General features: G+C 44.0%; 1 protein-coding gene and 1 pseudogene across 1 annotated transcript in view; both read right to left on the bottom strand.

The window, feature by feature from the left end:
- SVOP (SV2 related protein homolog (rat)) overlaps positions 1 to 27,915 on the bottom strand; it is a 73,155-nt gene that overhangs the window by 28,438 nt on the left and 16,802 nt on the right. The window contains exons 2-6 of the mRNA XM_008569791.1: positions 25,327 to 25,487; positions 23,725 to 23,810; positions 22,532 to 22,630; positions 18,404 to 18,475; positions 10,279 to 10,403 (exon numbers count right to left, since the gene is read on the bottom strand). Coding sequence (XP_008568013.1) covers positions 10,279 to 10,403; positions 18,404 to 18,475; positions 22,532 to 22,630; positions 23,725 to 23,810; positions 25,327 to 25,487 — 543 coding nt within the window. The remainder of the gene's footprint in view (positions 1 to 10,278; positions 10,404 to 18,403; positions 18,476 to 22,531; positions 22,631 to 23,724; positions 23,811 to 25,326; positions 25,488 to 27,915) is intronic.
- LOC103588167 lies at positions 11,475 to 12,194 on the bottom strand (annotated as a pseudogene).

The following is a 27,915-nucleotide window of genomic DNA, read 5'->3' as shown; positions in this document are numbered from 1 at the left end:
TAGATTCCTGTTGTCTTTTTGACATGTCTCCATCATTCCTTGAGCTCTTCCTTACTTTCTGGCATGACAAAATGTCTATCTCATCTTGTACTTTCCTTGCCCCAGCCCTGGAGTCAGTCATTTTTCTTTTTATTTTTTTTGTCCTTTTTGTGACCGGTAAGGGGATCAACCCTTGGCTTGGTGTCGCCCGCACCACGCTCAGCCAGTGAGCGCATTGGCCATCCCTATATAGGATCCGAACCCGCGGCGGGAGTGCCATTGTGCTCCCAGCGCCGCACTCTCTCGAGTGCGCCACGGGGCCGGCCCGAGTTAGTCATTTTTCTAAGAAACCTGGGTTCCCTTTGGCAGAGGACAGTATTTAGAAACCAGGATCTGTGTGTTCAGTGTGCTTATTGCACGTGGAGTGTTACTGTTCTAACTCCTCTCAGTGGACAGAAGGCCCACTCCCTTGCCTCAGGGTGGGACAGACACCTCCTGAGCTCCCCATGTGATCAGGGTGAGTCCAGACTTCCCCTGAAACCACATCTTTGCTTAATTTCTTCCTTTTGTCTTTCTTGTTTCTTTCACTCTTTTACAGGTTTCTCCTGAGAACACTCCTTCAATCAATCACTTGTATGAGAATCTCTGCCTGAGGCTCTGCTTCTATGGAGCCCAACCTATGACACCTTTCCCTGCAGAGAATCTAATTTAAAAGTGGGCCTCAGCAATACCACTGAGATTAAGACACAGGTCTATCACCAGTAAAAGTTCTTCTTAGGGTTCTGATCAAAGGCACCTCTTTTCAGAGCAGGAATAATTCTCAGGAGCCACAGAGGAAAGGCTAAGGCTTCTGTAGTTCAGATAGACTCTCTTTAGAGAAGAGTTTAAAGGGAAAGTAAATGCCATCTAGTCTCACTTCACAGTGTATTTTAGTATATTCCCTCTTTCTGTCTTGGTCTCTCTCTTTCTCTCTCAATCTCTCTCTCTGTTTCAAACCCCAGCTGAGATCATACTCAAGGATTTTGGTTTTTTAAATTTGTTTTTCTATGTTTTTTTTTTTTTTTAATTTATACTGAAGAGTTTTGAACCGTATTATTAATTTGATTTGTAAATGAACAGTTCCATGCCACTTTAGACCTCTTACACATATATTCTATGACATGTGTGAACCATACTTTCCTTAACAACAGCTACCTTTTATTGAGGATCTACTTTGTGCCAAACACTATCCTAGATGTTTCACATGAATTATCTTACTCAATAAGCATTGCAATAAAAATAAAATTAAATAAATTTTTTAAAAAATTGCAAGTCAGTGGGGTAGGTAATTATAATTCTCACTGTGTATTTTTAATCTCTATTGTCTTGTCTATATCTGTCTACATCTGAGAAGTTCTTACTTGACCAGGATTGCACAGCCCCCAGGTTAGTAAGTAGAAGAGCCAAAATTTTAACCTAGGTATGTCTGTATTACGCAGCCCATCAATCACTTCCCTATTTGGATGGTTGCAGTTGTAAACAACATTTCCATTAAACATCTGTAGGCTGAAATCTTTGTCTTTACATAGTTTCCTTGGGGTAGATTCCCCTAAGTAGAATTGGAGTCAGAGGGTATGCTTGTTTTTATGACTTGATACATACTACCATTCCCCCAAAAAGTTGTTCTAATTTATATTCCTACCAGTACCTCTCTCAACAAAACCCATGAGGAATTTCATTAACTAAGCTCCAAGAATGAGGACCAAGATTACAGAGGTTGCTAAAGATTGCAATGATTATCATGGATGACTTCTTTAAATTTTCATTCCATTTTCCAAATGGTGTGCTTACATTATTTTAAAAAATCAACAATAATACTAAAATGAGAAGAATGTTTACCTTTCTCCCACCAAAGTCCAACTACCAACCGTTCAAAAATGTACAGCAGTATATTCTAAGGGCAAAGCTATCCCTGTCCTTAGATGTCAAAAATTTTTTTTTTTTTTTTTTGTCTTTTGTCTTTTTCCGTGTCCGGCAACGGATCGCAACCCTCAGTGTTGCCCCCGTACTGGACCGGGGACCGGCAACAGGATCGCAACCCTTGGTGTTGCTCCCGCGCCTTGCTCAGCCAGTGAGCGGGAACCGGTCTGTATGTGGGATCCGAACCCTCGGGCGGGAGCGCCGCCGCGCTTCCCAAGCGGCGCACTTATCCAGTGCGCCACCGGGCCGGCCCGATGTCAAAAATTTGTTTCTGTAATTAACCTATAACCTATAGCATAAAGCCTTTTTATTCCTTTTAATTTTTTAGTTATAGGATAGTACATGAATGCATTCTCATTGTAAAGCAATTTAGCAATACATAAGTATACAGAGTACATATGATGATCTTTCCTCTTCCCCATGACCCTACTTCCATTTTCCTCCCCCAAAGCCGTAACTACCAGCAATTTGCTTTGCGACCATCCAGCCCCTTCTCTATGTAAACAAACAAACAAATAAACAAACAAATTTAAGCAACATGCTTTTTTTCTTGCTTTTTCCTTTCCCTTTCTGTCCTTTTTCTTTTCCTTTCCCCCTTCTTCTTTCTCCCTTCCTTTTCCTCCCACCCTCATTTCCTTCCTTTTCTTTTTTATCACATGCAGCATACTGTCAGTGTTCCACCCATACAAACCCCCACTGTTAGCACTGCCGTGCCCTCCAGCCCAACTCCCAACTGCCAATACCTGAAACTTTCCTGAGGGCCTTCTCTGGTCACTAAAGTTTGCTTTGCCAAACCGTGTAGCAGGCCAGAATACCAAATAATTTAAATTCCCAGCAGCAACCCTCAGCAAATGGCAGTTCCTTTATCCCTTGAGTGGGACATTTTACACTATGCGCTGCAGAGTCTCCCAGAGTCAACTACTGGCTCTTGAATCTCTGTGTCAGGATCTGCTTTTCAATAAGACGATTTGGAAGTCTTTCCATATTAATATAGATACATCTACTGCGTTATTTTTAACAGCTGCATAGTCTTCCTCATTGTGGTTGTATCATTTATTCACCCAGTCCCTGTAGATTAATACTCAGGTTGTTTTTATTTTCTTGTTGTTTCAACCTATGCCACAACAAGTCTCTTTTCCTGTAATTGTTGTGCCCCACATTTGGCCATTATTTATAGCAGTTCATAATGAAAATGAGCTGCTTGATCTTCATCCAAAGTATGGTGATGATTATAATCACACTGAAAAAAACAAAAGAATGAGCAATGAAATTAGCAATGCCAAGAAGCAGCTGATTCTGGCATAAATAAATTCCCACTGCAAATAATCGCATTTACAGCACCAGGCAATTAGAGATTTGCCATTTGGATCACATGCTTGGAAAGAAATGACCTGTGATCTCAATTTGGCATCTCTGCTCAGTCTTTGGAGGAAAGAGCAGTTTCAAGGATGGGTTTGTGAGTAAGCTTATTGTAGACAAAAAATGTGAAGAACGTTCTGAGGCAGATTCCAAGGTAGAATAGGTAAGCAGAATAGGTAAGCAGCTGCCTGGGGTATTAATCTCTAAGAGCAGCTAAGACAGTAGGGTGCCAGTGAGCACAGGTTTTCCATCTCAGCCACTGCTGTACGTGGTCCTCTGTTCAAGTACACAGCACCCTCTCCTGGCAATAAAAAACCGTCAGCCCACGTGCCAATCTGTATCTTGTGTATTTTCGTGAGATTCGTGCAATTAGAGGTGAGTATCATTTTTTGGTGCTTATTTGCATTTTCTAAAGTTTCTAAAACAAAAATGTATTGTTTGTAATAATAAAAATAAAATGATATGCTTGAATTCAAGTGACTTCCTTCGTGATGCTCCTCCACAGACAAAGTGTGATTATTTGGCATCTTAAATGTGTGATTCCTCTTACCTGCCTTAAAGGGAAGAGAAACCTAAGAACCATCAGCTCTACATTTCCAGAATCATCTCCAAATCAGTATCAGGGACCCAGTGAACAAATGAATGATTTACCAGGGTCTTCTGACTATACACGTGCAGAACCCTTTCGAAATAATTGTTTAACACTGAATCATCTCCAAATCAGTATCAGGGACCCAGTGAACATGAACGATTTACCAGGGTCTTCTGACTATACACGTGCAGAACCCTTTCGAAATAATTGTTTAACACTAAGCCCTTTGGCATCAGACAAACCTGGCTTGGAACCCAGCTGCAACTGGTTTGCAACAGCTGCCCAAATATTTTCTCTCCCTGTATGCTCCTTTGCAGTGTAACTTTGTAGCTCATTCCATCAAGAATCTGTTTCCCCCTCCCTTGAATCTGGGTGGCCTTGCGACTTGCTTTGACTAACAGAATGTACCAGAAGTGATATGCTAGTTACAAGCTTAGGCCTCAAGAGGCTTCGTGGCTTCTGCTTGCTATCTTAGATCCCTGCCCAAGTGCCATGTGACCAGGTGCCTAGGCTGGTCTACTGGAGGATGAGAGGCACGAAGAACATAGATGAGTCAGCTGTGGCCATGCTAGACTTTCCATCCCCCAGCTACTTCACCAGTTGACCAAAGACATGTGAGCAATCCCCGCCGAGACCAGAAGAGCCACCAAACTGCCCAACTGCAGAATCATGAGTTAAATAAATCGTGGTTGTTTTAAGCCACAAGCATTGGGGTGGTTTGTTACAAAGCAAAAGCTAACCTTACACTCCACTTAATAACTACCTGACTTGAAATCAAGTCACTTATGAGGTCTGAGCCTCAGTTTTCTCATCTGTTAAATGGGGACAACAGGGTGGTTCAATGGACCAAATAAGATAGTATGAGGCAAACACTTAGCATAGTGCCCAGCCCTTGGCAAGCACTCATTTATCATGATTAATATTCTCATCATCACTATTAAAGGTATTACTGTTTTTCTTATCACCAAGAACCAATGTGAATACCTATTTTGGGGGAAGGAAGAAAGGAAAGAAGAAAGAGAAGAGAAAGAGGGACATGGAAAAGCACAGATCAGGGCAGAAGGACGGGCTTGTTAAAAATATAATTTGTATTACTACCGAAAATTCAGAGTACATTATAAGTATCATCAGTTGTTGGGCTTTTAAAAATTATGCAGCAAAATCATATTCATCTGGTTTTATGAAGTGCTGCAATTGGATAAAGCTATTCTAAATTAATGAAAACTCTTAATTATACTTAATTACATAAAACATCTTCAACTAAATGTTTCCAAATAATGAACTTAGGGGAGCCATTTTTATAACTAGATAAGAACACTGTATAATTAAGGCATAATTATTTTTATGTAAATGGCTATAAAGTTCTGGGAAGCCAGGGGCTCTCCTGGGTGGATAAATACTTCTGCAATTTTGTTGATAATTTTTATTTACCCTCCTCACCAATAAAAGAGCTGTATGGTGGAGTAGTTAAGAGAATAGGTTTGGAGGGTCAAGTGATGTTTAAATCTCAGCTCTGCCATTTCCTAGCTGTGTGACCTGGGGCATGTTACTTAACTTCTTTAAAACCCCAGTTTTCTGGGCCGGCCCGGTGGCGCACTGGATAGTGCGCCGCTTGGGAAGCGTGGTTTTAAGTGGCTCTGTACATAAAATACATAGCTCAGCGTCTGGAATGTAGTAACAGTTCAGTATATAAACGGAAGAGCTGCACTAGTGCTCCATGAATGAACAGCTAAATGTGGAGGCATGACGTCTTAGGGGTGGGAAGCAGACAGGCAAGCCGGGACCCTCACGGCATGAGGGTAAGGGGTCAAGGCCCAGCTAGCTGCTCTGTGTTCTTCATTTTATTCCTCCGACGTCCTATCCTCTCTGCCTGTACTTGTGGACTCTGGGAATGGCGTCCCTCCCAGACTCCACTGGGAAGAATCTCTCTCCCCTCTGTAGCCTCCTCCCCCACTTTGCTGCGTTGGGATGTGGCTGTTCTCTGCTCTGTTACTCTGCATTGCAATCCCATCTGCTTATCAGCTTCCCTCTCTCCCCCTCCTTTCCCTTCCCTTTCCTCAAAATTTCTGGTCCACTGATGGTACCCCATTCTTGCTTTCCAGCACTATTAGAGATTTATTCTCTTTCTTATCACTTTTATGTTATTTTGGGGAAATCTGGAAGAAGGGGAAATAGAAAATGGCATTTCTCATTTCAGCATCTTGAACAAGAGCCACTGTGGATGTTCTGAATATTGTTTCTTTCCCTTTCCTCATATGGGAAGAAAATCCAGGTGACTGTTTAGAGGCTACTTCTGCTGGCATCCACCTGAGCATCCCTGGGAAAAGAATTGGATTTGCTCTTCTGTGAGTACACTCCTTTTGACCAGTAGGGGAAAACCATATCCCAGTCATGAATGGCTCATGAATGGGGGTGGCTGTGTCTGCAGGAATTCCTGCACTTGGGCCAGAGGCAGAACACATTGGCCACAATCTCCTGCCAGCCCAGATTTATGGATGTGGCTCTGTTGATGGCTACTGTTTCAAGCTCTGGTGGTGTTTAAGCCCATTCCAGATCCAGGAGTAGATATCAAATGCCTACTCTGCAGAGCCCTGGAGGAAGTGGTCAGGAAGAAGGGAGGGAAGGACTGAGCAGAACTGAGAGCCACTCACTATCCTTCCAGCCTCCAAGTGGCAAGAGAAGTCTGGGGATTTGCTTGTGTGTTAAATCCATGTGGTCACAGCTCCTCCCTTCCCTATTTGTTCTTTCTACAATTACACACTGGGTCCAGGGTCCATAACATGGATGCTTGAGCTTCTTACCAAAGCCTCCTGCAGATCAGATGCTTGCTAATATCTATTGAGTGCTCTGTCAGGCATTGTCTCGGGCACTTTACATATGCTGTCATTTAATATCCTAAGTGATCCCATGAGGTGGGTATGTTATTATCCCCATTTTAGAGATGAGGAAACAGGTGGAAAGGCTCAGTGACTTGCCCAAGGTCACATAGCTATTAAATGACTGAGCCAGGATTTGAATGGGGTAGTGTGGTTTCAGAGCCCATGATCTAACCACACTATTTTAGAATTAGCATTACCATTCTAGACTCTTCTTCCAGTCTTCCCCATTCATGACACTCAGCAGGCTCAAGAAGCCAGTCACTGGGCTGTTAGCCCTCAGAGGGTAGGTACCATAGTGGTGCAAGCCCAGATTCCCACTCACCAAGGCTGATCTTGCTACTTCTGTGCTAGCAACAGAGACCAACATGGAGTTCCCAGGACGGAGCCATCTCCATACCACTTGGTAGCAAGTTATTTACACTGGACTCCTTCCATATTGGAAGGAGCAGTGATTCATCTTGACTGAATTGGCACATATTCTGGGTAATGGTTTGCCTTTCCTGCCCTCAGGGCCTCAGCATCACCATTACCTAAGAGATTACAGAGTGACCCACTGGCAGGATCCTGTATAACATTGCATGGGACCAAAGGAGCCAATATATAACAAAGGAGATGCAGCAGTGGGTATATGACCATGGAATACACTGGCCCTGTCACATCCCTGCCACCATGAAGCTGCTGGCCTGGGAGAGCAATACAAGAGCCTCTCAAAGGTGCCTCTGAGGCGCCAGCTTGGAGATGACATCCTATGGCAATGGGGGACTATCCCCCAGGACACTTAAATCAATCACCATAATGATGCTATATCCCCAGTAGAATACACAATTCTTGAAATCAAGTCTGTCATTCATTTTAATCAAATCTATTGCCACCATTTCCAGTGGCCCATTTGGGAGAATTTATACTTCCTACCCTACAACTTCTAGGCTTTGTAGGTCTAGAGGTTCTGGCTCCCAGAGGGGGTATGCTTCCACCAGGAATGTAGCAAGAGTCCTATTAGACTTTAAGCAACAGCTGTCACCCAGTAACTTTGGGCTCCCTGTGTCAAGATATAAGCAGGAAAGAAAACTGATCTTGACCATTCTAATTGAGTCTGAATTGATCTTGACCATCAGGAGGAGGGTGGGCTACTGTCCAAGTGATACACTGGACATCTCTTGGTATTCCCCTGCCCAGTTTTGGTGTTAAATGGACACGTGCAGCAGCTATGGCTTGAGAGGGGCACGGTGACCAGGGATTGAGACCGTGTAGGCATAAAGCATGAGTCATGCCACCAGGTAAACCATCTAGATCAGTGGAAGTGCTAGCCAAGGTGAGGGGAATTTAGAATGGGTAGCAGAGGAGGGGATAATAGGCATCTGTTGCAGCCATGAGACCCACAGCATTAGCAGGAACTGCAGCTGATCCCTCCAGCCATCCTCTTATAAGTCTATGCAGAGAAAAAGACCAACCAGAATCCTGGAGGAACTGTTCCAGATGGGGTGAACTTATAATATGAAGGAAGTTGACCCAAGAGGTGCAAGGGATGGACTGTAGTGGATACTGTGATGTGCTACATTGCTCACCCTCAGGACTCAGGCACTTGCTCCCTCAGGAACGACCAGGAATTCCAGCAGCTAAGAGCTTATCACTGAGTCCTTTGCAGGAATGGTCTTGGCCAAAATTAGTTGCCTTGCCCGAGGTCATGCTCCCTCCTTAGGGTAGCACACATCCACTGACTGGTTGATGTGAGGGTAAAAAGGTCTAGGCCCCTGGCCTCAATTTGGAACAATGAAGGGCCACCTCAGCTTCTGAACACCTATGGGCTCAGCTGAGGCCTCTGTGGCAACAGCATCATGACTCAACTTCTCCCTCTGCCCAGTCCTGCTTTTCTCACTTGCTTACAGGTTTTGATCCCAATGACCACCTGCACACAGTCTCTCTCAGAGTCGATTTCCCAGCATCCCATCCTATAACGGCTCATGTCTGTCATGCTCACTGCTGTATCCCTAGCACCTAGCACAGGCCTGTGCCAAAATAGGTGCTCAAGAAATACTAGTGGAATGAATGAACAAACTAAAAGGGATCTACCTGGTCCTTTGACAAAATTTCCTTAAATTTTCTCAGTAGGATTCCTTACCTCCCAACCATTCTACCCACCACTGTCAGATTAATAGTACTTGTAAAGTCCCTCCACTGTTCAAGAACTCTCAGTGGCTCCCCATTACCTATAGACAATCTCTTTGGCCTGGCATTCAAGGCCTTTAACAAGCTTGCCCCAGTCTACCTGTCTGCCTCTCAGCTTTCAATTCTCATATATCACATTCCTACAAGCTGACCAACCTGGAACATTAGCCTTTTCGTGCAGTTCCCTTCCTAGAAATATCCTACACCATCCCCAAGTTCCCTTCTGAATCTTTCCAAATCCTTCACATCCTTAAAAGGCAAGCAGTAAAATGCAATGTTTAGAGCCTAGTCTCTGGATTTAGAAAGCCTGTGTTCATTTCCAGCTCTGCCACTTCCTGGCTCTGTCACCTGGAGCAGGTTACTTTACCTCTCTGCACCTCCATTTCTTTATCTGTAAAACAGTGTCAATAACAGAATTTACCTCCTAAGGAAAATTTTGAGATTAAAGGAGATAATCTAGGCTAACTGTTTACAACAGTATCTGCCACACAAAAACATTAAGTATTGGCTATTATCCTTCAGGATGGAGTCCAACAAACTTTTTCTATAACGGGCCACATAGTAAATATTTCAGGTTTTGCAGGCCGTATAGTTTCTGCTGAAACTACTCAATTCTGTTGCTGTACCATGAAAACAGCCATAGATAATACATAAGTAAAGGATGTGGCTATGATCCAATAAAACTTTATTTATAAAACCAGTCAGCAGGTCAGATTTGGCCCACGTGCTTTGCCAATCCTGCTTTAGGGTTCAGCATAAATGGGAAGTCTTCCCGACCTCTGAGGAGAGAGTGGCTTCTTCTCACAACTCTGAATATTCTTAGTGCCTTACACTACAACAGCAACAGCAGAACAATGCCCAGCTCACATATGGTTGGCATCACACCTGCCTTGTGTTTAGGTTCGAAGGGTGTGACAGGCAGCATTCATGGTGCTTAAGAGTGTGGGTGTTGTAGGCAGACAAACTCAGCTTCCTAGTTCCACTTACACACTGTGTAACTTGGGCAAGTGATTTCACCCACTGAGGCTGTTTCCTCAGCTGTAAAATGGGGATTGCAATAATACGATAAAACACACTTCCTGGCTGCTGCAATGTGTCGAGGTGAAATGTCCAGTCCATGCTAGATCAAAGATCTCTGTTATTATTTCACTTTTATGACCTTCCAGCTATTGTGTTGTTGCTGTTAATCATTACAATACTGACAGCGACGCTATTCTCTTACTACACCATAGCTCCTTGATACCAGAAGCCCTGGCATAGCCATCTTTGCATACCCCCGAGACCATGAACAGACATCGTTTACTGGCTGCCTGGCTGGCTGGCCAGAGCTGGGTATTTACTTACGACTGGGGGACCCCTCCGATCCCAAAGCCCACCAGGCCCCGGAGCACCAGGATCCAGCTATACACGGGTGCAAAAGCACTGAGGATGCCGTAGTACAGAGTCCAGAGCACGCTGATCTTCAGCCCCTGCGGAGAAGGAAGACACCAAATCACAAGGGTTTCTCAGAACCTCCAGGTAGCATGGCTCCTGCACCACATTTAAAGATACCAATAGGGTCACCCTAAATAGTAATCTACACAGTCAAGGGGATGCCAGGGGTCTCTGTATGGGTGGCACTAACCCCTAGGGGGTGTGTGAAAAAACTGTGGGGCGTTCTTGGTTGTCCCAATGATTGGCATTTAATGCCAACCAGGGCCCAGAGATGTCAGATATTCCACAATGCATGAGATGCCCTGTGTTCCATGCCATTTCAAATGTCCCACTCAACCATCATGCAGCTGAAAACTCTGTTTATGGTTATCTGCACTAATGGAAGTAAGAGACCTTCACTCTATTTTACATATAAACAGGATGGGGGCAAATGATTTGAATATATGCTTAATTTTCCAGGAATGCAACTTCCGGGTAAATCATAGGAAGATTCTTTGTTTTATCCAGAACTTTACAAAACTGTTCATTTTAGAAATCCATGTTGTCGATGGCAACTCCGCATGTGGTGTTTGCATCTCTGATGGGACGCCTCGGTGTCAGTCTGCATTCTCTGGGCTTATGTGAACAGACTGATCTAAACTTTATTTCCAAATGTCAGATACAAAGAAAAAGCATACGCAATATTCAATTAAATCCAAACTTATTTATAATCAGGGGCAAATATTGGCTACTTCCTTTTATCATCCAGGCAGAGTTGTGTGTGAACATTTGCATATTGAAAATAAATTTAATTTTATTAATGATCTTTTAAAAATTTTTCCCTCGTATCATAGTTAAGAGCATTAGAACTGATTTCTTTTTCTTCTTTTTTTCATTCTGTGTTTTATTACTGAAATACATATTGTCTTACCTACCCCACCCCACAATAAAAATCTCACCCTGGTCTCCAATCCTTTTCCCTTATCCTCCCCATTCCCTGCCCTGCACAAGTGCTCCAGGACTCCCTACCCACTGGCCATTTTGGAACGTGTCCATTGGGTAGCAATGTGGGAACCACTCAGGGCTTTTGTGGAGAAAATGGTGAGGTGGGGAGCCCCAGGAAGGGCTTATTTGAGGGTCTTGGCCACTTGCTCGTAGGCCAGCTGGATCTCCTCACCATCTGGACAGGCAGATGCAAATTCTTCCCAAGCACGGGCATTGCTCAAGTACCAATGCAGTCCCCAAAGGTCTCCGGGATGGTGACTCCCTGGTAATTCTTACACACCACCTGCTCTTTGTGGAGCTTTGGCAACAGGTTGCAGTCAGCCAGGGTGGGCCCATTGCCATACAGAAACTTCCTCTGAGAGATGCCCACATCTTCAGCACTAGTCTCATCTGCTTCTTCTGGGAGGGGAGATGTCAAGTAACTTTAAAACCTTCAGTGCTTTTAGGAGACCCTTCTCCAGATTATCATTGAGTGCTGGGTTTGAATTCTTAATGTAGGCAGAAAATTTGGTAAATATGTCCAACCCAGCTATGCTGGATTCAGGGTTCAGAGCTGCCAGCTGGGGTACCTGGGAAAGCACAGCACTGCCTCCAGAAATTCCTCAATCTTGTTGGTGTCTGTGTGTGCTTTGGTGCCATACAGCAGGAATGGGAGCTGCCCTCCTGGGCACAACTTTTGCACTGCCTCCATCTGCCTCTTGGTGTCACAGTGGTGACACTGAAGGTGATTCCCTTGAGCCAGAGCACCATATACAGTCTCTGGAAGAAGGGGCAGTTCCCAGTCTTGGCCTACCACTGCCAGCCTTCATGAACAATTCCACCTATATTTGCTCCTCAGCCATGATTGCGTTGGGGACCTAATTTCTTTTTTAAAGTATGTGAGTGGCTAGGTTATTTTACCTTTGGAATTTATTTCTGGATAGTTAAGGAGGCATTGCCAAAATTTTTCATGACATTTTTTAAGTAAAGGGGACCTGTGTTTGGCGGGGTTGAGAATCACAGAGGGACACAATGGTTCAAAGGCAAACATGGTGGATATTTCTAGAATGTTAGTTACCTTAATGACTGTGAAAAAAATTAAGGGTGAATGTAATTTAAAACACTATGTTTGTATCACAATCAACGCCAAACATATGATGGAGTAGAATGCAAATTTTACATGAATTTTAAACCTGCAATGTGAAGTCTGGGGCAGGCCTCTCTCTGCAACACCCCTCCCAGAACTTCAAGGTTAAATTCACACTCCTGCCCGCCTGAGGACACTTCAGGGAGAAAGTGTGAAAAATATTGATTTTAGCTTTACAATCTTAAACTGTATTAAAAGAGACTAGAGAGGAAATTTGGAGGTCTACCAGATGATTTCAGGTCATGCAGAAAATGATTTTAGGTGGTAGAGAGAATATTTTTAAATAACTTTGCATCACCTTGCAAGAAAGTTATTTCGTTTTCATTTCAAGCTTCATTCTTTATGTCACAGAGAAAGTGTCCATGGGGTGCTAGTCTGTCTTTAACACCTTTCTAAACACCTACGCATCTCTCTTTCTTTTTTTTTTTTCCCCTTTTTGTCTTTTTTTGTGTCTGGCAACAGATCGCAACCCTCAGTGTCGCGCCCATACTGGACCGGGACCGGCAACAGGATCGCAACCCTCGGTGTTGCTCCCGCACCGCGCTCAGCCAGTGAGTGGGACCCGGTCTGTACGTGGGATCCGAACCCTCGGTGGGAGCGCCATCGCACCGCGCTCAGCCAGTGAGTGGGACCCGGTCTGTACGTGGGATCCGAACCCTCGGTGGGAGCGCCATCGCACTCCCAAGCGGCGCACTGTAGCAGTGCGCCACCGGGCCGGCCCGCATCTCTCTTTCTAACAGAGAAGTCAGTGGGGCAACTATAACCAGCTAGAATTTAATAACATTGATTTGTTTACACTGTATTCATTTTTGCAGACATTTCCTACTTAGGGCAACTACTACTGGTTTTCCATTTGAGACTCTCTATAAAGTTTTCTTTCCAAAAGAAATGCATTTAAGTTTTTAAAAAAGCAAGTTGAGGGGCTGGCCCGGTGGCGCACTGCTACAGTGCGCCGCTTGGGAAGCGCGGTGGCGCTCAATAAATAAAAAAGCAAGTTGATATAAAGAAAAATACTAAGTACCTAAGAGAACAGGTGGGACAGGAATTCCTAAAGTCTAGGAAGCAATAATAATAAAGCAACATTTTTGCACACCCAAACTTCTGACTGTGAACTCAACGCCTGCCACACACATACTTAATTCCTTTCCTTTGGCTTAAGCTAACTTAATAGGGATTTTCTTCATTGGAACCCAAGAATTCTTGAATCAGGCACGGACATGATTAGCAACAAAGAAAATAAAAGGAAAGAAGAAAAACAGAGCAGGAGAGGTGGAGGGGGAGAGAAGAGGGCAATCAGCTGGGAGCTAACCCTCCCTCAAGGGCTGTGGGGAGCCCCTATCCCTCCTGCCAGGCAGCAAAGACAGGCATGCTAACCTGTCCTATTTGTCACAACAGATTGCAGCTGGCTTTGCATTTGTCTGCTGATGCCAGGGCTTTCCAGCTGCCCAGAAAATGAGGACTTAACAACCATGTGTAAGTACTGGCATAGCCATAACAAAGGCAGGGGCACTGCTGGCAAGGCCCATTCAAGAGCTACCCTGGGACTGTGCAGAAATGTCTCATGGACCTTTGGGCTGTTCAGTACTACAATTGTCCTTCTGCCTAACATCTGTTCTGCCCTTTATAAATAGCTCCTTCTTTCCTTCAGTATACGTTTATTGAGCATCCCCTAAATACCAGGCTCCAGGGATAGATGAACAGAGATTATACACTCATTAATTTGCTCATTCAGTTATTTATTCAACAAGCATGCATTGAGTACATGCTGTATGCCTGCCACTTATATAGACTACTCACTCATTCATTTATTCAGTATACATATATTGAACACCTGCTGTGTGCCCAGCACTAGAGGTACTGATATATATTATTCGTTCATTCATTTGTTCAATATGCATGTATTAAGCACCTGCTGTGTGCTTGACAGTAGAAGTACTGATATATATCATTCACTCATTCATCCATACAATATGTATGTATTGAACATATGCTGTTTGCTAGGTACTGGGCCATAGTAGGCAACCTGACAGCCAGAGGTTCTGACTTCAGGGAACTTTCATCTGCATTTTTTAGACCACTGTCACATCAGAACACTGTATCCTCTTAGCAGTCCCATGGAAAAAGGTTATTATAATTTCTCTTTCACAAATTAGCACAGCAAGGGCTGAAGTAGTGGAGATTTTTTGCTCAAGATTAGCAAGTAGCAAACTCAGAACTGGAGCCTGGACTTCCAACCCCAAATGCTGTACTTTGAGTGAGCCACTGCCCTCCTGCAGGGCCTTCAATGGATCCCTGTTACCTCTGACAGAAAACATAAATGCACGATGCAGGTATAACACAGCAAGGACAGGTGGGGCTGGGTGAATAGGAGGGTATTTGCCCTGTCTTGTCAGCCTCTACTCAGTTCTAGCCACAAGTTACTATGACAGAACGTGATTCCCAGGCTGCCGGATGACCTAATTTTTAAGAAAACCCATAACTCTATTTTTATGCAAAATATGTCATTTTTGAAGTGGAGGCAACAATTCAAAATCCTATAAAACATAGCATGGGATAAATAAAACACATGGGGGACCATATTTAGCCCATGGATCACCAGTTTGTAACGTATAGCCTAGAAAGCCTGGTGACCCGTGGGTCACATATGGCCCATGTTATTCTCCAATCATGTTCAACTTCAAGGACTATCTTCATAGGCCAAGGAGAACCAAGGATCCCCAAAGACAGAGTCCTGGTGCCTACCAGGCACCGCCTTTCCCTCCTTGAAGATAACATAGATGTAGTAGCTTTTGAACTAGATAGTGACCTGACCATACTATATTCTGAAATTTTTTCCTTTTGAGTCCCAAACAATAATAGCTACCATTTATCACAGGCTAACTATGCATCAGCAAACACTGTTCTAAGTATACTACATACATTTTCTTATTTAATCATCTCTCAAACCCTTAAGCACCTTTTGTCAACTCAATTTTGTAGATGTGAAAACTGAGGCTCAGAGATGTGAGCAACTTGCCCAAGATCACCTCGCTCAGCAGAGGGGTATTGGCGTATGAACCCAGATGTGTTTATCTCCATGACTTCAAGGACACACGCCCACAGCTGCCTTCACCTTTCTGTGGCTGCCACAAACTCCCAGGCTGTAGAAACTTCTGTAGGAACCAAAGTGGCTCACTGAGTCCTAACCGCATATGCAATTGCCCTGCAAAATCATGTAGCAGTTGCCCTCACCAACACCTCTCTGCTGGGCTAAGGCAGATCAAAGAGATTCTCCGTGGTTGCCAAGGCTGGCCAGCTGCCCAGCTTGCCCAGCACTCCTGGAGTTCTGGGGAAGCTTTATAATTAGAGTCTGATCCATCCTTCCTGGGGTTGGGCCAGAATTCCATGCTAGAGAGGAGGAAGCTCTGCAATTTGGGGACGCTTTCTCTCCTCTCCCTCTGGTCACGCCAGCTTCATGTTGGGTGTGGAATTTACCAAGCTGGTTGGGAGAACTGGCAGGACACCCTATGGGCAGCCCCACACCCCACCCCAAGCTTTATTTATTTGAGATGAATGAATGTTTAACTGATCAACTGAATTCTGGAAAATAAAATTCAGTTATGTCTCGCAGCAGCCAAGGTCAGGTGAAGGATGTGGACTCTGGAGCCAGATATGCCTGCATTTTAACGCTGGCATTGCCATTACGGGCAGTACAAGCTTGGCAAAGTAAAAGAATAATAATGGACATTTATGAAACTCTTCTGTGTGCCAAGAGCTTTATGTACAAAGCTATTTATTTCTCTTCTCATAACAACTCTATTGGAGAGACTATTATCATCCCACTTACAGATGAGAAGACTGAGGCACAGAGTGGTTAAGTAACTTGCCCAAGGTCATGCAGCCTATAAGTGGAGGAGCTAGGATTTGAACCCAAGCAGTGTGGCCTCAAAACCCATGTTTTTCACAATGAGACTCTATTATTTCACTTGTCAGAATGATTCCTTAGGTAAATATTGACTTGAAGGCTGAGTAGTCCGAGGTGACAGAGTAAGATGATGAAAAACTAACTCTTCACAATACTGCAACCTGGCATTGTCCACACATTTATTCTAGAGCCTGGTTTCTCAGCTCCGGCACCGTTAACATCTTGGACTGGGTAATTCTTTGTGATGGAGGCTGTCCTGTGCACTGTAGGATACTGAGCAAAACCCCTGGCCTCTACTCGCTGGATGCCAGTAGGACCCTTCCGCCCAGCTGTGACAACAAAAAATGTCTCCAGACATTGTCAAGTCCCCCTCCCCCCAAATTGAGAACCAATGTTCTAGAAAGTGCCAAAATGTCACAATTCACAGGATTCAGTAAATGGCATTACTGAAAACCCACCTACAAATCTTTTAAAAATCCAAGCTCATAGCTTTCGCCTCTGGGGCCCATCAAAAACATGAAGATGTCTATAGTCTACAGGGATACCTTCTGGGAACACCATATGACCTACTTCCCTTCATGGCAGAATAAACATGATCCTGCAAGGGAGGTCAGAATCCTTCCTGGCAGTTTCATTGATCATGATCTCCCAGGTACCTGCTCACTCAGTGTTTCCTGGCCAGTAACTGTCAGAGGGGATACAGCTGGAGCCTACTTCCTGTACAGTGCTGCTCAAACTTTCAATCATTCATTGAGCCAACATATATTTATTGAGCAACTACAGTTTCAAGCCACGGGCATCATGGTTAAGACAAACATCTAGACTTAGAAAGAACAAGACCTGGCTCTGTGACATATAAACTGTGTGGCCTTGGGCAAGATGCCCATTCTCTGTGCCTTAGTCTCCTCTTCTGTAAAGTCAGAGTGATGATAATACCTACCTCAACGGTTACAATGGGGATTGGATGAGCTAATGAATAAATAATGCTTGGTATAGTGTCTGCTATACAAGGCACTATTTTATGTTCAGCCCATGACATGCTATTTGTAGTTGAAATTGCCTGTTACCTACCCAGCATCCATCTCTCCCTTCTTCCTTGCTAACAGAATCTAAGTTTGTTTAGGTATCCAGCCCATTTCCAGGTCAAGAAGTAGACTTTTATAAATCTAATCCAATAGTTCCCAAAGTCTGGTTCCCAGACCAGCAGCATTAGCATCACCTGGGAACTTGTCAGAAAGGCTGTAATGGCAGTGCCAGCTCACATGTGCTCTGTGCCTACCATGTGCCTGGCATTGTACAAAGCAATTCATACCCATCACTTCAATTAACTTCCAGTGTAGGTTCTGTTATTTTCTTCTTTATACATATGAAGAAATTGATGCTCAGAGAGGCCAGTTCACTTGCCCAAGATCACACAGCCAGGAGTGGCAAAGTCAGGACTGAACCCAGGTCCACCTGAATTCAGGGCCCAGACCTGTAAATTTCCTTTTTTCTTCTTATTTGAAAATCCATTTCATGTCATGTCTGGGCTCCCCCAAAAGCAGACCCTGAGATAAGAGTCCTAGTACAAATAGTTTATTTAGGCAGTGATCCCAGTAGGGGAGTGGAGAGGTGAGATTGGGCAGGGAAGGAGGGTAATTCAACCTTCATAAGCAGGTTGCCACAGTGGGCATCAGAGCTTAATCCTGCTGGAATTGAGAAATGGCCTACTTTGGACAAGGAAGCTGCTGTCTTTATCCACCATCCCTTGACTGCCCCAGCCAGGGGCAGTAAGGGAATGGTGAATGTCCAGGGGACATCTTCAACAGCACTGTCTAGATTCTGAAATGTGCATGCATGGCCTCCCCAGGAATGTGTGATTTGACGAGTCCACAGCAGCCTTGGAGCGATGTCTTTTCAGTGCACTGCAGCATAGCTCCTCATTAGGCCTCCCGACTGCTAAAGCTGCTCAGATTTTGCTACTTGTCAACATCATCATGGAGAGAACCCAGAGGACATGCACTTAGAAGAGGTGGCCTTACTGTTTTCCTGCCGTACTGGTCTGAGATATTTCCCCAGAGCGTGGAGCTGGACATCATGCCTACAAAGACCACCTGTGGGTGGAAAGACAGTTTCTGTTAGACAGAGACATGCAGCACTGCAGACAAAGGGAAAAACAACCCACCCTGTGACATCACATCGTAGGTAATAAAAATGAGCCAATGTTCACCGAGAGCTGGCCGAGGAGCACACACTCTTCTAAGTGCTTCACTTTCCCATGGAAGCCTCCCCAAAACTACACAGGGTGGGTGCTATCATTATCCCCATTTTACAGATGAGGAAACTGAGACTCAGAGAGGGGAGACCACTTGGCCCAGGTCACACAGGTGTTAAGTGGTGCAGCCTGGACTGGAATTAGGCAGTATGGCTCCAGAGCTTGCATTTTACCAATTTCTCACCATACCAAAGAAATGTTTTGCCCTACTGTGAATAAAGTATTGAGAGTTGCAAGGTTGAGTTTGCAAGGTATGAAAAACAGGCAGACAGGAGGCTGGTATGGGAGCTGTACACTATTAGCAAGAGAAGCCACTCCTGGAGTGCTCACTAGGTGTCCGGCAAAGTTGTTGTTACCTTATTAATGATCATACCCATTTGACAGATGGGGAGCTGAGACTCAGATAGGTTAAGAAACCTTCTCAGTACCCCCAGGAAGAGCGGGTAGAACCAGGTCTTAAATCTGGGGAAGCTGACTGGGGCCTCATCACTGTGCTCGACACTTACCAGACACCACACTTCAATGCTTCATATATACATCTTCCCTAATCCTCTCCCCAGCCCTACAAGGCGGTGCTGTTATTATCCCCAGTTTACAGATAAGGCAACTGAGGCCCAAAGAGGGGAAGGCCCAGCTTCAGTTCTGTCTGAAAAAGCATTCCTTTTTCAAAAGCATTCCTCCAGGCATGTCTCAGGGTAGCAGGCTACAAATGCGGGGATACATAGAGATGTTCCAAGGAGAGGCAGACATGGGCCATTTTAAAGGAATTAATTTCCAGCTCCTCCATTTCCCTACAGACTCTTTCCCAAGAACAACTTAGGGGTCTCCCTGTTCCCTGTCCCACTCCCTCTTTCTCAACCACTTCTTACTCTGCCATTCTCACCAATGCACCTCAGGGTGCATGGCTTTGCAATGTAAACCCTCCAGGATGCCTCAAAAGGGACACCAATGACACACTTACAAATCCTCTTGCGAGTCATCTCGTTTCCAATTCCCATATTATTTTCAGCAAAACTGGAGGAGAACCTAATCTGGTTGTCAGCAAATTAGATCACTAAAAAATAATTTTTCATAAATATTAGCTGTGTGCTCTTTGACATATAACTTGGAAGTTGTTTTAAAAAAATCAAGTGGGGCCGGCCCGGTGGTGCACTGGATAGTGCGCTGCTTGGGAAGCGCGGTGGCGCGCCTGCCCGAGGGTTCGGATCCCACATACAGACCGGTTCCCGCTCGCTGGCTGAGCGAGGCGCGAGAGCAGCACCGAGGGTTGCAATCCCGTTGCCGGTCCCGGGTCCGGTGCGGGGGCAACACTGAGGGTTGCGATCCGTTGCCGGACACGGAAAAAGACAAAAGACAAAAAAAAAAAAAAAATCAAGTGGCATTAATTTGGGTTATCACGAAATGCCTTCAGTTCCCCAGAAGTTTTTTCAAAGGGAACAAAGATTTTCATATTCATATTCATTTAGTCAAAATGATAAATAGGAATAGAAATGGTGCTGAACCCTGTCTCCTTTAGCAAATAAGTAATCATCCAAGAATATGTGAAATATTTGAAAAACATACCATACCACTCACTAAAGGGTATATTCCTAATAAAAACGTACTTACATATAACAATTACTTATCAAAATTTAATTAATATCTTGTTTTGGTCTACTGTGCACTACTAAAGATTATAATGATAACTCAGGACAGGAGAAAAAATTTTAATGCTAAGAGCCTTCTCAACTCAGAAAATTAAAAACAATAATTTAAAATTTATACACTTTGCTAGAGAATTATAAGAGGGCAGTAAATGCAATACTTTAAAGCATAAGAAAACATTACATTAAGATAAAATTATATGGAGAAATGGAATGAAAATACCAGTTAAAGAAGAAAACAAGAAAATGCAAAATTACCATGTTCCTCTGAATAGTTTATTTATGTTATTTTAAAATAGGTGATGATGGGTATCAGATAAGTATTTCAATTCCATTGGACACATTTTAAAAAGTGATATGGTAATTTTATTTAAATTTGTATATTTCAATACACTGGAAATTATATAATCTTCAACCTGCACTTTAAAAACAATAATGTCAATTTCAAATTGGGAGAGTTGTGGAAGCTGCATAGTTTTTAGTCAATTCTTTTCTAGATTACCACCAACAAAAAAGTTTGAATATTACTGCCTTGGGGTAAATCACTTAGTCATGTCCTAAATGATATCTTTGTATCCTGGAAGAGTTAAGTATCCCCCAAAACACCCACTTGCCCTGAAGGGAGAGATTCAAGCACAGCAGAGCACTGATTCTATATCATAGTAATTACGGTAATCTTGATACTCTCGCACAGTATTTCCTGTCGCAACAATGATGCCTCTGTCCCATCCTCCTTATGTGTTTTATGCAGTACTCTAACTTTCCCACAGAAAACTTGGCTGTGGGACTCCACGGCTCTACTTATCCCCCAAGTGCAAACTCTACACCGTAAGAAAGTAGCCCAGGGCTGTGGCTGGGAGCAGGGGTTCTGAGTCTGCCAGGCCCTGATTTTAAAAATTCTGACTCTGCTTCTTATAGGCCATGTGAGCTTGGGCAAGTCACTGCACCCTTCTATGCCTTAGTTCCCTATCTGTAGAAATGGGAGTATTAATAGCACCTCTTTCACAGGTGGAGAGGGTTGAAGAGGTAATGTATGCAAAACACTTAGCACAGAGCCTGGCATGTAATAAGTGCTTAGTAAACAGTGGTTGCTATGAACCAATGACAAGAGACCAGAAAAGTCCTGTGTTGCAAGAACACAGACCTGCGATTACTCTCTAGGAGGTATTAGTGAAAATGAGGAATATAGGAAAGAAGTGTCATTCATTCCACCCCTGCTGTATGCTAGGTACTGTGTGTCTCTTGTCCATCTGCAGAAAAACAAGCATTAACACCCCATTTTGCAGGCCACATAGTAGAACCATAAAGTGCCTCAGTCAAGGTCACACTTCTAGGACGAGGTGATGAAACCACAAAAACACAGGTGTATGTGCTATGAAGCTCCTCCCACTGAGCTGCACAACCTTATTGCTAATATCAGATGGGGCCTTGCTGGAAGGCACTCAGGCCTTTCTAGAATGGTTAACTATATATAAAAAAACCTAGCATTCTGGGAGGCAACTGTAGTTAGCAATTACTCTGCCACTAGCCATGTTGTGTGACCTTGAGTGAGTGATTCAACCTCTCTGTGCTTCATTTTTCTCAACTAATAATAGTACCGAACTCAGAAGATGAGGATCAAAGAGCACAATGTATATCATGCGTAGATTCTATACAATGTATGTGAAGCCCTTTGCACAGTAAGTGCTCAATAAATATTAGCTTTTGTGATTATCATTATTATTATCCTCTTATCTCGACTGGCCATTTCTCTCTCTTTTAGAAGGTTGCTGCTGGTCTCCACCTGACAAAAATTGACGGTCTGCCACACTCTCCTTCAAGTCTTAATTCCAGGGAGCAGCAGCTACCTACCATTTATTGGACACCTACTGTACGTCATGCACTGTGTTCTTTCCAATCCTCAAATCACCCTTGTGTGCGAGAAATTGGCATCTCCTGTTTGCAGCCAAGAAAAGTGAGGCTAATAAGGTTTAAGTGATGTGCGTAGGTGGGCTCTAAGTTTCCAGCAATTGAGCAGGATATCTGGGACCCCTAAGTAGTGGGACCCCTGGGTAGAGTGGAGTTGGCTGCAAACCTGCCTGGATATGTGAGGTGGGGAGGGGACTAAAGGGAGCTGAGGTCACAGTGTTTCCATCTAGGATTTAATTTTCTTTTCTACTGAGCCCCTGGCAACAGGAGAAGGGCGACATCATGCAGGACACCGCTGGGGACCAGAAATGTATACAACAGGAGAGAGCTACTGGGCTGCCTACCGAGGTCAGTAATGCGACTTGCCAGCTGGGGAGCCGCCACTCGCAATGCAGCTGTGGTGCCAGGATGCTCAGGATCATCATCTCCATGGCATCAGCCATCTGCAGAGAGGAAGGAGATGCCATGAGGCCAGGATGGGGTCCAGTGCTAGGGATAAGTGGCCAAGTCCATGACCCCAGAGTGAGAGAGTGTAGCAAACTCCTCTTCTACCACCTGCTCAGTGCCCTACCACACACCAAGACATAATGAAAGCGCTAGGTGTCAAAACAGAGTGTTATCATCCAGGAATTGGCAGATAGACATTTAACGTTGCTTGTGTGTGTGTTTCCACGTTTTAAAAAATATGGGTGCTCCCCAAATGAAGTGGAAAAACATCATATTTCTAAAATCTGAGAAAAACATTTTCATAGAGGTAGAGAGTCAATGATCTTTTCCTTTAGCCCAATTAAAGACTAGTTTGTCTTTGGTTCATAGGTATTTGCTCATGCAGAATTGTCAGTATATTTAACAAGTGCAACCTTTTAATAGAATATTATAACACACTAGGGAGCCCCAGTAATTAAACACTGTGGTACCTTTACAGGACTAGACAGAACAAAAGGACAGAAATGAGAGTACAGAAGCAGACCCATGTGGCTGTGGGAATGTGGTGCACGACAAAGGCGACTTTTCAAATTAGTGGGGGAAATGATGTGGGGAAATTGACAATCCATTTGGAAAAATATGTAGTTAGATCGCTGTCTCACACCATTCACAAAAATCAATTTCAGCTGCATTAAAGGTCTAGCTGTGCTATTTGCCACAGATATACATAAAGATAAGGGGATTTTAACAAGTAACTGCACCTTGAAGCAGGAGGCAAATTTTTATCTGTGCATGTTTTTCCAAGGAGAGCTTCACAGTTAACACCATAATCTCATAGTAGCCCTGAGTTCCAAATGGTTGAGAACCACTTAATTAGCTAGAAGCTTCAACTCCTCCTTGAATGCAATCACCAACCACACCCAGCTCCCCCCAAGCACAGAAGTCCTTTTCCACTACTTATCATGCTTTGGTGGTTGGAATTCAAGCAAAGGCTCTATGTGGAGGGAACCATGTTTTTCCTTGCAGACCTTAGAAACCCAACCTAGTTTGAACAGTATTGGGAGGCTCCATGGAGTCTGCAGTGAGATCACTGCCCCCCAGAAATACTTGCCCATGCCAAGCCGGTGAGAACAGACAGCTTCCACTGAAATTTTCCAAACCCAATGGCTTCCACCGCATCTTCCACCATGAAAGTATCTGAAAAGGAGAAAGGGGGAGGGGAAGAAGGATGAGTGCACCCTGCAGCTGTCCTAGCATGGGGGTGTCTGGGTGGTCCCCAGCCAAGCTAATCAAAGGCAGCACATGCTGTTTCTAGAACTTATCCTAGAAAAATATTCCAGCAAGTGTGAAGCAGTATCTGGCTACTGCAACATTGTTTACACAGGAAAAACTGGAAAACACAGAACATTTATAACAGGGAGTTGGTTAAATAAATTATTATATATCCTATATATATATAAAAATTAACTATCCACATTATGAAATATGACCCATCTGTTAAAAAGAATGTGCAGATACAGAAAGATACACATAATATATTGTTAATTAATTTTTAAAAACAAAACAAGACGAAAAACAAAATATTTAATACGGTTCTATTCTTGGAAATGTATGCGTGTGTGTGTACATACGTACATGTGTCTATGCATAGAATATGTACAAGACTTTAAATTATGGCTTTATTTTTGTTGTTTTGGGAGGGGAGGAGGGAGGAATCATATGAGACTTAAACTTTCTTTTTGTAATTTATTACTTCCATAATCAGGAAAAAATACATGCTTTTTTTTTTAGCACCACCATCAGCAGCAGCAGCATCACCACCATCACCACCACCATCACCACCATCATCACCACCATCACTATCATCACCACCATCATCACATCACCACCATCATCATCACCACTATCACCATCCCCACCATCACCACCATCACCACCACCATCACCACCACCATCACCACCATCATCACCACCATCACTATCATCACCACCATCATCATCACCACCATCACTACCATCATCACCATCACCACCACCATCACTATCATCACCACCATCATCACATCACCATCATCATCATCACCATCATCACCACCATCACCATCCCCACACCATCATCATCACCACTATCACCATCACCACCATCACCACCATCACCACCACCATCACCACCACCATCACCACCATCATCACCACCATCATCACATCACCACCATCATCATCACCACTATCACTACCATCATCACCATCACCACCACCACCATCAGCAGCAGCAGCAGCAGCATCACCACCATCAACATTATCATCATCACCATCATCATCATCACCACCCCCACCATCACCACCCCCACCATCACCATCATCACCAGCATCATCACCACCATCAACATCACCACCACCATCAGCAGCAGCAGCAGCATCACCACCATCACCACCATCATCATGATCACCACCGCCAACATCATCACTGCGCAATCCTCAGCCAAGTGTTAGGCAATGATGCTGACTGGCAGGGAATGTGATGCAACCTTGCCTACTGAAGTAAGCCATGTAGGCCCAGCTCACACTTCCAGTGTCACCCTTGGGCCCCCAGGTCCTCCCAACTGCCCCTTCAAAAGACCCCTCTGAGAGCACCACCTGGGGAGGCAACCCTTGTGCCTCAGAGCTGCTGACTGTGGCCTGGGCTGATGCCCCAACTTCTGGGTCCTCTTACCATCAGTGGGATTGGCAAACTCCTTGGGCACAGCTGCCCCATCGTCCAGCTCAACAGCCTCTAAGCCCGCACGGACCCCTTCAATCTGGACCTCATGTTCTCCTGAAGCCGTGTCGTCCTCTGACCTTGTACTCTCACCTGTGCGACGGAATTTCACCACCCTACAGAACAGAGCAAATCTGGTCAAGATGGCTAGAACTCTCTCTTGATTGCCTTGCTGCACAGCTCTTGTGCCCAAGACAGGTGAAAGGCTTTTTCTCAGGGTTTGCAGAGTTGAATGGTGAGGGTTTGCATTTCTATTGAGTTGGACTTGTAGGGGAGGGAGTGACATACTTTGAGAATTATATATCAGAGCTGCCACATACAGTTGAATAAGTTGGGCACTGCACAATTCCAGGGGGTCCTATTCACTTGATAAGCTATGTGAACAAGGACATTTTTGTTCAAAACCTGAACACTACTTGGAAGCACATTTGTTTCAGAATTTAGATTCATTTGTATGTAACAGTAGTACAAATTTGGTCACCCAAAGGTTACATTAGGCCCAGAAAAAGTTTAAAATTCAAAATGGATGCCAAAATTTTCAAATCGGGAGAATTCACATAAAAAAAACAGACAAACAAACAAAACAACAGACTTCAGATGTCTCTTGAAAAAGTGGCCATCTGAGGCCCACAATCCTGCATGGTAATTGTGGCTAGATCTGGGCAGTGGTGTTCCCTTTAGATGGGATATGCACTCCTCAGTTGACCACAGTCTCCTCTTCTCCAAATTACTTCCAGTCCTGAGGGTCTTTTGCCACTTATCCCTACACTTGCTCTGTGTTCCTCTCACTTGGCCCTTTGTCTCATTTTGTCTTGCCTGGTAGGTATTTAAGTTTGAGACCCTATGGACCCCACTGCCATGCAATATGTTCCTTCAAACTATGCTGCTGCTCATTACTCTGGGAAAAGCCCTGGTTTCTCTGAGCAGCAGTTTCTTCACCTGGGACCGAGAGGAAAAATCACCAGTCTCCTTCCAACTTTTCTTACTTCTAAACACAAAACTCCTGCTGTCTGCCAGCCATGTGGTGGGCTTTGGGGTCCTGGTACTGACAGGTGATGTGTTCTGCCCTCAAAGTCTCACAAGGGGAGAGCAATATTGAATGTGTAAGGCTCATTTCTATCAGGGCTTTGAAAAAAGTCTGGGGTGTCCTGCACATGAAATAGCAGAGGGGCTTTATGAGCAACTGAAGAACAAATTTGATCAATGGTTTAAAAAGGTTTTTAAAAAGAGAAATACCTAAGTACAAAATATTACTGCTATTATATTTACTGCATTATTCCATGTATTTCACCAGAGAATAACTTGGCACAGACAGGGTAAATCTTTGGATTTCAGAAGTATGGGGAACATGCCCTGCTTGTGAAGTTCTAGAAAAGACAGATGAAATGACAGCAATTTTGTAAATACCTGGAAACTCCACTCCTTGGCAAGGCTGGGCTTGGAAAGCCCAAGCTGTCAAGTTCGTCTTGGCTGAAAGTGTGGGGCCCAGCACAAAAGACAGGGTTTGCAGGCAGAACAGCTGGGTTTGAAGCCTGGTGCTAACACTTCATCCCATCTACCACCAACACCACCATCTACTAGCACTGAGCTTATACTCTGTGTAAGTTATAGCTGTTTCCCACGCACTTGATCTGCACAACAGTTCTGTGAAGTTGGTATTATCATTACCATTTTGTAGACAAGAAAACTGAGGCCCCAGAAGCCACGTGACTTGTCCACTATCACATAGCTAAAGAGATATGCAGCCAGAGTTCAATCCCAGGTCTGCCTGGCTCAAAACCTTGTTTTCCTGGCCAACGAGAGGATACTATTTCTCCGAGTCCTTCTGTTGCTCCCCATTTACTGTAATTTTTTTCATAAAAAGGACTTATTTTGAAATATATTAAGCACAGAAAATTATATAGGTAACAGTGAGAGAGAAATATCTTTGTTCCTACTGTCTAGCTTAAGCACTAAACGCTACTATTAGGTTGAACCATATGAAGCTGCCAACATTTGGCCGTAATTCAGTTGAACCCACCATGTCTCTTTCCCTCATCTTCATAGATAACACTCTTCCTTGATCAGGGCTCTTTACGAGCACCGTGACTTGATTTAATCCTCACAGTAACCCTGAGAGGTGGGGACCGCTATCATCCCTATTGGATAAGATAAACACGTAGTCTCCCTGAGCCTCAGTTCACCTCTCTTATAAATTGGGTGTAACAATCATGTCATAGGTTGGGTTCCCAAGAAGCAGGGCTTGAAATGAGGATTTTTTTTATGTGGTAAAATATATATAACGTAAAATTTGCCATTTTAACCATTTTAAAGTGTACATTTCTGTGGCATTATCACATTTACAGTGTTGTGTAACCAATGCCACCATCAATCTACAGAACTCGTTCATCTTTCCCAACTGGAACCACGTACTCATTAAAACTAATTCCCCATTCCTCCTACCCAGTCACTGGCAACCACCATTCTACTTTCTGTCTCTATAAGTGTGACTGCTTTGGGAACCTCATATTAGTGGAATCATCCAGTGTTTGTCCTTTTGTGTCT

The sequence above is a fragment of the Galeopterus variegatus genome, unplaced genomic scaffold (genome assembly GCF_000696425.1).
Source record: "Galeopterus variegatus unplaced genomic scaffold, G_variegatus-3.0.2 Scaffold529, whole genome shotgun sequence".
NCBI classification, from domain to species: Eukaryota; Metazoa; Chordata; class Mammalia; order Dermoptera; family Cynocephalidae; genus Galeopterus; species Galeopterus variegatus.
The sequence above is the reverse complement of the archived record's forward strand: the minus strand, read 5'-3'. Positions and strand labels throughout refer to the sequence as shown.